The sequence below is a fragment of the Corvus kubaryi genome, unplaced genomic scaffold (genome assembly GCF_017639235.1).
Source record: "Corvus kubaryi isolate FWS band 111438036 unplaced genomic scaffold, C.kubaryi_AGA036_p1.0 76, whole genome shotgun sequence".
Lineage (NCBI taxonomy): Eukaryota > Metazoa > Chordata > Aves > Passeriformes > Corvidae > Corvus > Corvus kubaryi.
The window spans coordinates 2960182-2973992 of NW_024582063.1; the positions used below are offsets into that span (position 1 = coordinate 2960182).

The following is a 13811-nucleotide window of genomic DNA, read 5'->3' on the forward strand; positions in this document are numbered from 1 at the left end:
CCTCCCAGAAGGAGCTGGAGCTAGGATTATATTACTCACAGTGTCAGTGATTCATTGTTCATCCCTTGGAAAGCATTTCGTGGTATAATTGTCATACGCAAATTATCACAGAGCTCCCTTTGGAAGGAAAAGAAAAAGGTGTTTTTGTCAGAGATTCAGAAACAAGATGGAAAACACTGGCAGCTGGGTTAGGTTGGGTCTCTACTTACAAAATAAAATGAGCTTCCAGTGAGAAGATCTGTGTCAGGTCTGGAAATTGTCTTATTCCAGTGTTACAAATGCTCCTAGAGAAAAGCATAATTCCTATTTATAGAAGAAAATATTACCAGAGTGGATGCAACAAGAAGCTGACTTGGTAGGTCTAAGTTTAACAGTGCTTTAAAAGGTGACTGACAAATATAATTTGTAAGTAGGCTCCAAAGGTGTTTCTAAGGCCTTTAAAAATCAAGTTTTTTATCATTCTCAAGCAGTGTCCTGGAGGAGCAGCATATGTTCTCACTACATTAAGCACGAGGGAGAGATTTTAGTTATACCTTTTGTTTAGTGCCCTGTTCATCTGAAAGCTTTATTCTAGAAATAAGCACTGAACTTCTTTGCAGACTTCTGTTTTGTCCATCACTGCCCTGCCCTTGTCTATTGAAAAACCTCACTATTGGTTAACTACAGGTTAAAGCTATTGTAAATGATGTATGTACTTCTAGTACTCTGTAATGCATGAAAAACCCTTTTCCTTACACTCCTTAGTTTGACTTGTCTACTCCTTTGGAGAAAAGAATAAATAAAGCAAACAGAAAAGGAATAGAACTCTTTCTTACAAATATTTTAGCTTTGGAAGATTTCTGAACGCTCCGTCCTCAATGTGCAACAGATTTTTCGTGTTCAGGATTAATCTGTAATGAGGGAAAAATATTTCAGTATTATAATCATTATAGATTTGGGAGGGCCCTGTGCTTTGCTTGTGATTTACTTTCTCAGAAAACAGTCTTCAAATATGCTGCTGGGTGCATTTTGAGGGACTGTTGGTAACAAAAATGGCCTGCAATTTTTAGGCAGCCAACAAAAGATAACACTACATGAATTCTCATGGTTCTCTGAGCTGATCTGGTTTGGATCCACTTGGTCACTGGTGGGAGTTAGCATTTTGGGCTTGGATATGGGGCTGAGCCTGGACCTGAGTGTGTGTGTGTGTGTGTGCCTGGTCCTTGCTCCACAAACAGATCCCTTCAAATCATCCGTCGTTTCTATTCAGGAAAGGCAGTTCCTCAGGTAGTTTAACCTCTTCAGGGCACCATGGACTTCCTTAGAGCAGTGGTTGGTAGGAGTGGATCAGCAGAAACTGGGAGAGAATTATGTGAGAAGTCCTGGTTGCTAGTGGTCACTCAAAAAACAGGCAGATCTCTTAATCAAGGAGCACTTTCTGCAGCTAAACTATCTATAAACATCTGTGTTTGCCCCAATAACTGTAGCCCAGCTCCCTCCCTATGCATGGCTTACAAAAGACAAGGTTTTAGCATGTGAAAGGGCAAGAAAAGTTGAAATTCAAGAATGCCATTGAACTCACCTACCCTGATCATCCATTGAATGTGGACTTGAGTGCAGCTGGGGACATCAAGCCCCTGCAATATGAGTCCTGTACAGCATTCAAGATTCAAGGAGGTTTTTTTGCCAGCTCTCTGTAGCTCTTTAATGGTTTTGCTTAGCTTTTGGGTTTTGGAAGACAGGCATTAGACAAGCTATCCAAAAACTGTAAGGGTCAAAACTTTCATTCCTTCCCAAAGCACACCATTGATCCCAGTGGAAGCTGGACTCATTCAGAGGTTGAGAAATCTTTATCCCTTGCTTTTGTGAGTAACTGGCTTCAGTGATGTTCACACATTAAAAAAAAAAAAAAGAGATGAATTTGTCCTCACTCAGTTGCACAGTTTTAAGCCACTCACTGGTCATGCTGTGCAAAAAAGGCAGTAATGAGATATTGAATCAGATTTATACTTTCCAATTTCACTAAACATTTCAGAGCATTCTCCTAATCATTGCTTTTAACTCTCTCTCTCAGATGCCTGTGCTATGCAGGTCAAGTTTAAAATCAGTGCGTGTTCTGTTTGAGTAGTATTTCAGTGCTCCACAGAAGAGCTATGCATACTAAGCAGCTGTATTTAAATAATGTACGGCTTTGAAAATGGCATCTTCAAAAAGAAAGATTTTTCTCATCTTTTGTCATCTTGAATTCTTTCCCCACTTAGAAAGCCTGACAATGCCAGCAGAAGCAGACACAGAGCTCCACTCCTGCCACTGAGCTCACTGAAAGCAGTGGGACTCCGTGCAGGGATGTCTTTGCATGAGCTAGATCTCCAAGGCCAGGCCTTACAGAGTGCTCACTATTTATATGGTACTTTGCAGAGAAATGTTTCTCATCACAGATCTCAGTCAAAGCCAACCAAAGTAACAGAGACAGATTTGGTCCAGGAATACTTCTCTGCAGACTGTTTACACCTTGATGATCTGAAACCACAACATGGATGCCTTTTTTTAACTGATGCTCACATTTCAGACAAGGTGGGAAGGCTGTCAAAGGCGCTCGCTTCTATTCTCTCCAGGGAGTCGCTCTGAGAGATTTCACTACAATGAAAACAACAGACACAAAGCAACACATTACCAGAAGAAACACCAGCAATCGGCTTTCCACTTTGTATTTCCTTCTTTTATGCACCCTTGTTCAACCCCTCCTGCCAGTCCTGCCCATGCCTCACCTCAGACATCCTGGGAGCCTGTGCCAGTGGCGTTTGAGAGGACCAGCCTTTTGCTGTCCTGGCAAAAGGGAAAGCTGACCCTTAGGAATAAGTACCCCTGTAACAGCCAATCTCCACTTCCTCAGTAAATTGCAGGTAAGGTAGGGACTAAGGGCCAGAACTAATATAAACAGAGTGAGCCCAAGCCTCATGAGCCTTTTGCTCCCTCCCATTGTTGGTTCTGCTTAGTGAATTTATTTGCTGTGTGAGGACATGGATAACGTTCACGGTGCTTCATATACTATTATCAAGTCAGAATTACGGTTGTCTAGTCCACAGATGTAGAAATACACAGATATGGATTCAACACACTTTATGAAAAATTTTAGGATTTAAATGCCATTTTCATTACATACATGCAAACTGACAGGAAGTGGCTCTTTTCATCATGACACAGACCAACGTGACTGTTTTTGGTGGCACTCTGTGATTACAGATGCTCCTATTCCACATCTGTACTCAAGATTAACCAATACTGACATAGAAAAAAAATCCACTTATTAGATGCTTGTTAAATGCTTGGTTTCTTAGATTAAGAAATTTTTTAGATTAAGAATCTTAGATTAAGATCTAAGAGGCTGTGCAAAACTGAGTCCTGAAAGTAAATAGTATACATTGATGCATATATAAGGGAAAGATCTTCAAAATTTCTCAACAGAATTGACTAGAAGGACACACAAACTAAACCTAAGATTATATACACTGTCAAGAAAATATACTATCCAAACAACTGGATTGCATCTACACAGTCACATCAGTATTGTCACAGTCCTGAGTGTTAGTTAATCCAATTACAATTATGAGAAGACAATTCCTATTGGTGTTGATAATAAAGCCCCTTAGACCAGAATGAATTCTGTATTTCATTTGTAGTGGCAAAGGGGGATGCACACTAGAAATCACACAGTTAACATGTACGTGTGTCTTATAGAAACTTAAGGATTTTTTCATTATCATAATTCAGTGAGAATGTTATTTTTTGGTTTTGCACTAGTTACTCATAAATGAAAGACGGATGTACAATCTCTGATCCTCAGAGATTCACAGGCTGGGAGGGATCAGTGCCTGCTCACAGAACTTGTTTGGGGTCTGAAACATGGTTCTTCCATGGGATCCTCCCTGTCAGCCACAGTTTTTCCATTTACATATGTTGCAATGACTTATGGCATGAGAATAATTTATCATCTGATTTTCAGAGAGTGATGTGTTGCCAAATAACTGATTTAGAGATTTACTATTTTAAAATACGCATTTTTCAAAGTAGCATTAAATCTCAATAAAATTATGAAGTGTTCTACAAACTAACTTCAGAAAAATACATCAATTTCTACAATGTTAATTTGGACAGATTCATTAAAAGCACACAAAAAGATCAATTAAATTCTCATTACGGAAGGGAAAATGCCATGAACAAACCATTTTCTATGGAGAATATGACATATGTACAGTTTGAGAAAGTGTAGCCTCAAGTCATGCAGGTAGGAGAAATTTTGTAGATTTAGGTTGGTCTCCAGTGTGAAATGATTAAGTTCTCATTAAACATTCAGATTCAAGTGAATGCAAGAATACAGCACCACTTGGATTCTACTTTAATACTGTATTGCAGTTGGATATGTACAGCAGAGAAGTACAAAAAGTGCACCTTGAAAAGAAAGCAGCATCTTCTGTGCTGCTGCTTAGATTCGGGGGGAGGTCATTCCCCTGCTCTTCACTGCACTGCTGTGTCATCAGCTTTGTCCTTTAGAGGCCACTCAATGCAGACAAAATAAAAAATAATAAATAATGGAGACTCAAGCATGCCATCTTTCAGCTGGAGTAACAGCAGAAATGAGGCCAAGAGGGGTAAGGCGAGCCTTAGGGTCTGAATCATTGGTGGAAAACAGGTACAAAGCCAAGGGTTGGGAAGTAGTGCAGACTCGGTGTGCAAAATTACAGCACTTGCAAACTGAAAGATCAAAGAGAGGGCTCAGTCCTACTGATCCCCTGCCAAGCTTCTCTCTCACTGCAAAATGCTGAAGGAATGTCTCATTTGGGTCTTCTATAAATGTATAATCACAGAGTGCCATGGCTGTCATTGCAGAGGTGATGTTTGATGATAGAAATCTATCTCCTAATCAAATGCTCCTCTCATCAGTTACTAAGCTGTATCCAGTTCTCTCTGACATGATTAATATTTCATTATTTGATCTTTAAACGGGTGTTAAAAATCACACATTTTCAAGGCATTTTTGTATACTGTTTACATGAAAAGGAATGCTATGTTTATCCTTCCCCTGTGGTTTCTTTTCATCAATAGTGTGTATTAGCCACACATTTTTACATTATTATAAAATGATGATTTTTGTAAGAAATTAAGGAAAAGCCTATGGAAAATATTGACAACTTACATGATGGAGGAATCTCGAAGTCCTTCAAACGCATGTGATGCGATTACTTTTACAGAGAGATGAGTGAATGATCTGAAAAAAAGAAGAGAGGGAGGAAAGGTTGTAAGGCATGGGGTTTCCTTGTTTATAATTGTAGCATTATGGTAGGGAGAAAACCAATCAAGCATAATGCCACCTTATTTTTCCTGCAGTTCTCTGTACCTCTACAGCCTGATCCATTTGTCATTGATCTCAGTTAAATGGATATCAAAGGATATTGGGTCAGTTCCTCAACAGCATAAATTTGAGAGTAATCACCATCAAATCAATAATAATCATAACCTATTAAGTAAATTTATAGCCTGATGAAAGTAGGCTGCTACAGTCACAGTCAAAGGGAGCTACAGGCCATTTAAAGTTAGATCCCCAGAAGAAGTGGCTTTCATATAAAGTTTTCTCTATAAAACAGTATCTTTGTGTTGGCTGCACCATGTCCTCCTCCCAGCAGTATCCCTGTAATGTTGCAGCATGGCATCATGAATGTGGCTATGCACAAAGTGTAGAAAAATTTCAAATCAGGCAGATATAATGGATTTGTTTTTTAAATAAATTGCATCAGTCTGGTTAGTTGATTCAAAGCAACTGTGGGTTTTAATTTTTAATTTTTTAGTTTCTCTGACTGAGAAATTAACAATGATGTGGCAGACAGTGTCACATTTTACCATTCTCCACATCTGAGCCATAGTACTTTTACCAGCCAATTTGTCCACCCATGAGCACACTCTCCCTGATAATGGCCATAGGAAAATATTTAACATATTTCAAAATGTTATCTCTGTAAAAACAGATGATTGCTCCATTTTGCTTTAGAATGACTAATATCTAGTTAGAGACATTTGTTTCCCATCCTTAAACTCATCCCCTCAAGGCTTTTTGACTGAAATGTTTCTGTGTTATTCACATAGTCTGTTTTTTTTTGTTGTTGTTATCATAATCCTTTATATGAAGAAACATGTTTATGATTGTCAATACTTATATTAAATGTTCATCAAGTTTTATATATATATGTATATATTTTTATATATTTAAAAATATGTCATACCTACACATTATAAAGGCAGGCTGTCACAAATACTGTGGCTAAGGGTTACAAATCTGGATGTACCAAGGAGCCTGGAAGTCACTTCCTAGCTATGTTCCGAAAGTCTGTGTGATTTGGGGAAAATCATTTAGTTCCCTTGGACCTTGCCTACCTGTCAGTAAACTGGGAATAACAATGCTTCCCTACCTAACAAGGGTGATAAGAGGATATATATGTTATTCATGCCGTTGTGATTGGATCATACCTGTCTCTAGACTGATGCTAGCATGTTTTGCTGTGTGGGACGTTTGGTTAAATCAGAGATGAAACTATGTCATGCAGCTTGAAGAAAGTATTTTTCCCTGAAGGGTAGAGACAGGTAGAAGTAATTTGCAGTGGGTTTTAACACTCTGAGCCAAAAGGAAAAGAACTTCAGGAAGAAGCAAAAAGTAGAAGCTGAGAAATTCCTGCTCTATAACCCTATAAATTTGCCATCAGCTCAGGCTGCTTGGAAAACAAAACATACCTTTTATGAAACTGCTTGCAAAAAACATTATAATTTACAAAGGAAATGGAAATGTGACTGAAGGTGCAAAAACTAAAACCAAATCTTGGCTTTCAGTTACATCAGCCCATGAGCCTACTACCTCCCTGTGACATGCTGGTGGGTGAGCAGCGTGCTGGTTGTAATGGCACATGGCTTGGAGTGACAGGTGATGATCTTTAAGGTCCTTTTCAATCCAAACCCTTCTATGATTCTATGAATATTTACTGAACAGCTGCAGTTCTCTCAGCCTGTCTCTTTAGGAGACGTGCTCCAGCTCACTGAGCATTTTTGTGGCCTCCTCAGGACTCACTCCCGCAGGTCCACATCCTTCTTATGCTGGAAGCCCTTGGGCTGGATGCAGCTCTCCAGGTGGGGTCTCACAAGGACAGAGTAGAAGGGGAGAATCCCCTCCCTTGCCCAGCTGGCCACGCTGCTTTGGATGCCGCCCAGGATACCACGGGCTTCCTGTGCTGCCAGCACACATTGATGGCTCATGTCCAACCTCTCATCCACCAGCACCCCCAAGTCCTTCTCAGGGCTGCTCTCAATCCATTCTCTGCCCAGCCTGTATTTGTGCTTGGGATTGCCCTGGCCCACATGCAGGACCTTGCGCTTGGCCTTGCTGAACTCCATGAGGTTTGCACAGTCTCAAGGCCTCGTGCCTCTCCCACCTCTCAAGGTCCCTCGCCTCCAGCGTGCCGATCCCACCACACACCCCACACACACTTCCACCCCAAACCTGCTGAGGGTGAGCTCCGTCCCACCGACTACGCTGCCGACAAAGATGTAAATCAGAGCTGCTCCCAGTATGACCCCTGAGGAATGTCACCTGTCACTGCTCTCCACTCAGACATTCAGCCATTGACTAACTGAGTGCAACCACGCAGCCAACTTCTTATCCACCAAGTGGCCCACCCATCAAACCCATCTCTCTCCAATTTAAACACAAGGATGTGGGCCAGTGTCAAATGCTTTGCACAAGTCCAGGTAGATGATGTCAGATGATGTCAGTCAGATCCACCACTGCTGTAACCCCATCCTAATGGGCCACCCAATTTTTCAGGCATAAGATTTGTCCTGAATAAAGCCACACTGGCTAACACCAATCACCTCCTTAGTTTCCATGCGCCTTAGCATGGTTTTCAGGAGGATCTGCTCCAGCATCTTGCCAGGCATGAAGGTGAGACTCAGTGGCATATATTTCTTTGGGTCTTCCTGATTTCCCTCAGTAAAAATGGGGGTTATGTTTCCCCTTTTCTTAATTCCATCAGGGCGTTAGCTTTCCTAACCTGATTCCATCTGCTTAATTTCTCTGAATTCTGCCCAGGCTACCAGTTTCTGCTTCCACCCTCTATTCCTTCTTTTTGTGTTTGAGTTTGTTCAGGAGTTCCTTGTTCATCCATGCAGGCCTCCTGGTGCTTTGCCTGACTTCCTCTTTGTTGGGATGTATCACTCCTGAGCTTGGAGCTGATCTTTGAATATCAACCATCTTTCTTGGGCCCCTTTTCCCTCCAGGGTTTTATCCCATGGGACTCTGCCAAGCAGGTCCCTGAAGTGGCCAAAGTCTGCTCTGCTGAAGTCCAGGGTAATGAGCTTGCTGTGCACCCTACTTGCTGCCCTAAGGATCTCAAACTCCATCACTTATGGTCCTGGCAGCCAAGGCTGCCCTTGAGCTTCACATTCCCTGCCAGCCCCTCCCTGTTGGTGAGAACAAGGCCCACGCTGCACCTCTCCTCCTTGGCTCCTCTATCACTTGGAGACAGAAGTTATCATCAAAGGATTCCAGGAAACTCTTGGATTGCTTATGTCCTGCTATGGTTGAAGTCCCCCCTGAGGACCAGAAATTGTAAATATGAGGCTGTTCCTCTCTGTCTGTAGATGTTTCATCTGCTCGGTCTTCCTGGTGTGGTGGCCTGTTCAGATTTCTTTCTGACAGCACTCAGACTGTGATACTCAGATATGGCCATTCAGCCGAGGAAGCTTTTGACAAAAAATGTTTTTACAAAGCTTTTGTACATCTAACTTGCCCACACTACTGGCCTGACTTCTGTAGCTCATGAAAAGAGGGATGCACCCATCTTTAATGTAAGTTACCTGCACTGTTTTGAAAGACTATTGTTAAAGGATAAACTTTTGCCCTTTTAAGAAAGCCTGTAAAGTTTCTTTCACATCTCATGCACCATAACTTGTATGCTTGTACTCGTTGCTGTCATTCAGTGCTGACAGTGCTGTGGCTCCACAGAATTGCAGGACTTCTCATCCTTGGAAAAAGACAGAAAGAAATGGAGAGCCAGCCAGACTTCCTGGCACTCAGCAGCCCTTGGCATTTCTATACATTATCAAGATTGGTTTTCAAGGTACATAATTCTAGGCAGTAAGGTTTGAAATGGCGAAGCTAAATGTATTTAAGGCTATCCAAGAGCATTGGGAAAGACAGGAACTGCCACCAATAGACTTGAGCTCCAAGAAATCTTTTGAGAGCTCTGGATGCCCCAAAAGCTCAGAACTACTTGCAGTCCTGCTGAGGAGGAGTCAAAGCCCAAGCCCACTCACACCACTGGAAGAAATCCCTGTATTACAGAAGTGGCCTTTTGCAAAAAGTGTTTAGTTGAACTCATTAATAATAATAACAATAATAATAATAATAGTAATAACAATAAAAAGAACAGACCCAATAGCAATAGGTATGAATGAATTATTGTAGCTGGGTTGGCTGTTATATTTTATATTTTATTGTGTCTATTTTATAGGATTACTTCTATTTTTAATGCCCAAAAGATGAAAGCATAAAGTAGACTCTTGGCAAGCATTTTATTCTGTGGCATCCTTAAACTTGGGAGGATTTGGAATATTGATGGAAACTATGGTTGAAAACCCACTATTTTCCTAGGATTTTGATCAGTTTCTGGGGGGCAGTGTAATAGGGTGGGCATTGATTTTTAAAGCTCTGTATGTTGGGCATTATCTACCTGAAATGTGAACTATGATATAACACAAGCACCCAAAGAGCACCTTCCACTAGGTGATGATGGGTGATATAATCTCCTGTGGAAGACACTTTGGCCCTGAAATTGAATTCTTTTGACAATCTCAAAGAGCCAAATATAATATATATAATAAGGAAGACATGGTACAACTATCTATGTCCTCAGGCTTTTGCCACAAAGTTTTGTATTTGATGTCTCATAATTTGGTGCCTAATCACATGTCATTCACCCAACTGCAGAAGCTCTGCACACAGGGGCACACACTCAGGTATGGCAAAGTGAACCTCACCATGAAATGAAGTTTTTTGAAGGGGCAAAAAGGTCTTAAGTTATCCAATGCCCATTGCTGTACAGCTGGTGTTGGGTACCTATCCAACCAGACTTTGCTTAAAACCCCAAAAGTACATATGAGACTTCAAAAGAAGGAAAATCATATTTTGTTTCAAAATATAATGGTGTATTAAAGGTTATTTTTCTGCTGAGACTAAGAGGACATATAGCTGCTGTAGCCAAAGGGCATTCAAAGATGTCTGAATAATGGAGGTTCTGTAGTGTTTGTGTAATGTCCAAACTAAAAACAGGAGCTTGAGAAAAATATGGTCAATTCAGGACTGTATAAACCCCATAATTCCGCAACCTGTCAGAAGTCTAATAATTTTGAAAAGTTTTTTCATCAATAATGTGACATAGCAAGGATAACTCGGGTAAAGAAAAATGGCTGAAATTTCCCTATGGGATATATACTAGGAATATAATAAAGTATCAAAAATACATTTGGAAGCACAGGTCATTACAGCATCAGATTTTACTCAGATAGAGTTGGAGTTACATATTGGAGCTTATTTTCTTGACTGGCTGTACAGTTAAGAAGGACTTTCCTGAGGTCTGGTTTCTGTGTTACAGTGGCACCGAGGAAGGATGTGGCCACCCCGGGAACTGAGCTGTAACAACCTAAACCACTTGCACTTGCAAGCACCATGCTGTGATTCCAGGTACAGATGTGGCTGTGAGGGGATAAAATTAACATTCTCTGGCTTTGTTTCTCATACACAGAGCTGTGCAAGGGGAGAACAGAGCTAGGAAGATTGGTAAAGTATGGAAAGAGAAGCAGTCAGCACTAACAAAGCTCCAGAAACTATATGAATAAGAGAGAGGGGAAGACAACAGCTAAATGGATGAGAAGAAACTGGTATGAAAATCAAAGGAAAAGATGAAAGAAAAGTAAAAGAGGTTGAATAACAACTAAACAAAAGAGTGAGAATACGTGTACATCTGTAGGGTTAGCGACTACATTCAGATGTACAGCTTTGTAATTGTGTGATGAATGAAGGATTTCTATTAAAAAAATACAAAGAAGTGGAAATTTTAATAGTATAGGTTCAGGTTCAACGTAAAGCAGGCTGGAAGCAGAAGGAGCTGGATATGTCTGTGAGTGCAGACTGAAAGACAGGGATTTTTTTTGACCTCTAAGTGCAAATATTTTCTTTGTAGGAATATTGAGCTGAATCTTGGTTGAACTCTTTTCTGACTGTAAAGTTGGTTTCTACAGCCAGCCTAATAGTGGGAGTTTGTGTACAATCGTCAGGATTAAATGTTATATTAAAGGTAGAAAGGGAAATTTTTTCTTTTCTTTTTGTCCATTACCTAGCCCTGTTGCTCTCAGTGAGGAAGAACTGGCAGCAGCCATAAACCCATTATCTGTCCTAACATGATCACTGAGGTTGAGATGAGGTTTCCTCTCGGGTGACAGATGGAAAGAGAGATAAAAGATGAAACCAAAACAGAGAAAGAATAAAATCCCATAAGTTTAGGGCTCTTGATAACCTTTCCTGGCTGTGATGTGCATCATCCTAATAAACATACTTAATCCACTGCCAGCTCTGCAGGGGCTGTGAATACTGTGGAAGAAATGTGCTTGTTGCAAAAACTGTGGAGAGTCTCTCCTGCTTCCATGGGCTCTGCTTTCTCTGACACTAAGGCAACACAGGGAAATAAGAAGGGAACCAAATCCAGGATAGAGAATTTTCTAGAATCTCTGACTTCGGAGGAATGGTTCACATGGCTCTAGATTAGTACGAATTAGGTTTCCTTGCTCCTATCCATTCCTGAGCTAGGGAGAAAGGGAAGAGGAGATCAGGGTTAGTATCATCCCTAGGGAATTTCAAGAACAAGTTAAATTTACAAACAAATCAGATGAGAATGGAAAACACAGGCTTTGTTACCAAGAGGGTCATAATAAGAAAACCCCAGCTCAATTCATGCAGACATAACCAAGGGATCTTGGAAATGGCAACAATTCTATCTGCTGCTCTTCTAATCCCATATTTTGATGCCATGATTGTTTAGATCAGGGCTGCAACTGAGCCCATAAACAACAACACACTTGTACACCTACGTATGTCAGTTATTTGGTCTGGTCTCCTAGATCACGAGCTTGGACTATGGTGTGTGAGTGGGGAAAGGGAAAGTGCATGATGCCTTGTTATTTTTATTTAATCCCAGCTCCCAGCAAAGCATTAGGCAGAAAGTTATGATGGACCACCCTGCAGAGATCTAAACAGCTGTCAAAACTCACAGGAATTATTTTACTAAGAAAGGGGGAAAGAAAGTAGTCAAGAACTTGTCAATGAGCTGAACCTCAAGAAGAAGGATACAGGGAAAATTAATTGCACAAACTTTGGGAGAAGAGGTTACAAGAAGTCCAACAGATTTGTGAAAGAAAAAAACCAAACCTTAGAACTGACAGAAGGTTTAAGGTCACATCCCTGTATTTTAATCCGTTTTCTTTAAAGCCAACCATGCCACTACAAGGCGTTGGTTTTGGAACAGGAAAGGCACTTCATGTCGAATGCAATGACGGGAGACCACGGAAAGCCCTGACACCTGCACCCCGTTCCTCTGTCACTGAGGCTGCTGCAGAGTGACACAGTTTGCCCCTTGCGAAAAGACCCCGAAAGGATGCGCGTCTCTTTCCCAACGGGAAAACTCATCGTCCGGGTTTGCTTGAACTCGGAAAGTTTGAAAACTCCAGCCGCACGTTCCGCACCTCCGCGCGGCGAGCGATGCTCCAAGCCCGCACGGCGGGTGGACGGGGACCGCAGTCCCCCCAGGCCCCGGTGCGGCCATCCCCGTCCCGGTCCCGGTCCCGGTCCGAGCGCCCCGCGGTACTTACGCGCGGGCGGGCGCGGGCAGCGCGCCGTGCGGCGGGCAGCGCAGCGCTCCGTGTGTGCAGGTGCAGCGCAGCGGGCAGCGCCCGCCCGCGCCCGCGGACAGCGGCGGCAGCAGCAGCGGCAGCAGCAGCGGCAGCAGCGCGGGCACCATGGCCGGTCCCGCTCGCCTCCCGCCGCCTCTCGCTCGCCTCTGCCCGCCCGCAGCCCGCGGGACGCGGCCCCGCGCCCCGCCTCCTCCGCCCACCTCCGCCCGCCCCGGGGCGGGAGCGCCGCCCGCCGCCCCGGGGATGCCGTGGGGATGCCGCGCTCCGGCCCCCGGGGCTTCCCGGGGAACATCGTTCCTCGGCTGCTCTAAATAGGAAAGCTGGCTGCAAAGCCTGCAGGTAGCTGGCAGAGGTTTCCTTGGATTTTCAGAAGTTCGGCTCCCCACTGTCCTGCCTAGGAGGGACCGCAAGCGGTGCTGCCCGTTCCTAGCAGAAAGCTCCCCGGTGCCCCCCGTTCCTAGTGGGGAAGCTGTGAAGAGGTGTGGGCCTGGGAAAAACCCATTTATCTGGCTGTGAACGTCTTTGAGAGTTGGTGCCTGAGGGAAAATGTGCCGCATTTCTCTTATATGTATATTTTGTGGTTACAGCAGCCTCGTTTGGGTACGGAAGTGGTTGGGATACATTGCACCCGTCAGTGTCAAACACTCTCTTACAGGTCCGTGCACGGTCGCTGTATCTCTGACGAAGGATTATAATTTGTCTGCTGGGTGATCGGAGAGGCATTTCTGAGTGCATCACTTGTTACTTTATGATCAATTATACCCTTTGTATGAAAGAAGAAATCATGTTCTTAGCACTACTTATCTTCACAAAGGCCCATCCATTTTGTG

The 13811-nt window shown here is 42.7% G+C and overlaps 1 protein-coding gene across 1 annotated transcript in view; it reads right to left on the minus strand.

Moving 5' to 3' along the window:
• Window positions 1-13088, minus strand: part of LHCGR (luteinizing hormone/choriogonadotropin receptor) — a 29310-nt gene extending 16222 nt beyond the window's left edge. Inside the window, exons 1-6 of the mRNA XM_042051499.1 lie at window positions 12940-13088; window positions 5174-5245; window positions 2542-2616; window positions 816-890; window positions 210-284; window positions 40-117 (exon numbers count right to left, since the gene is read on the minus strand). Coding sequence (XP_041907433.1) covers window positions 40-117; window positions 210-284; window positions 816-890; window positions 2542-2616; window positions 5174-5245; window positions 12940-13088 — 524 coding nt within the window. The remainder of the gene's footprint in view (window positions 1-39; window positions 118-209; window positions 285-815; window positions 891-2541; window positions 2617-5173; window positions 5246-12939) is intronic.
• Window positions 13089-13811: the final 723 nt, after the last annotated feature.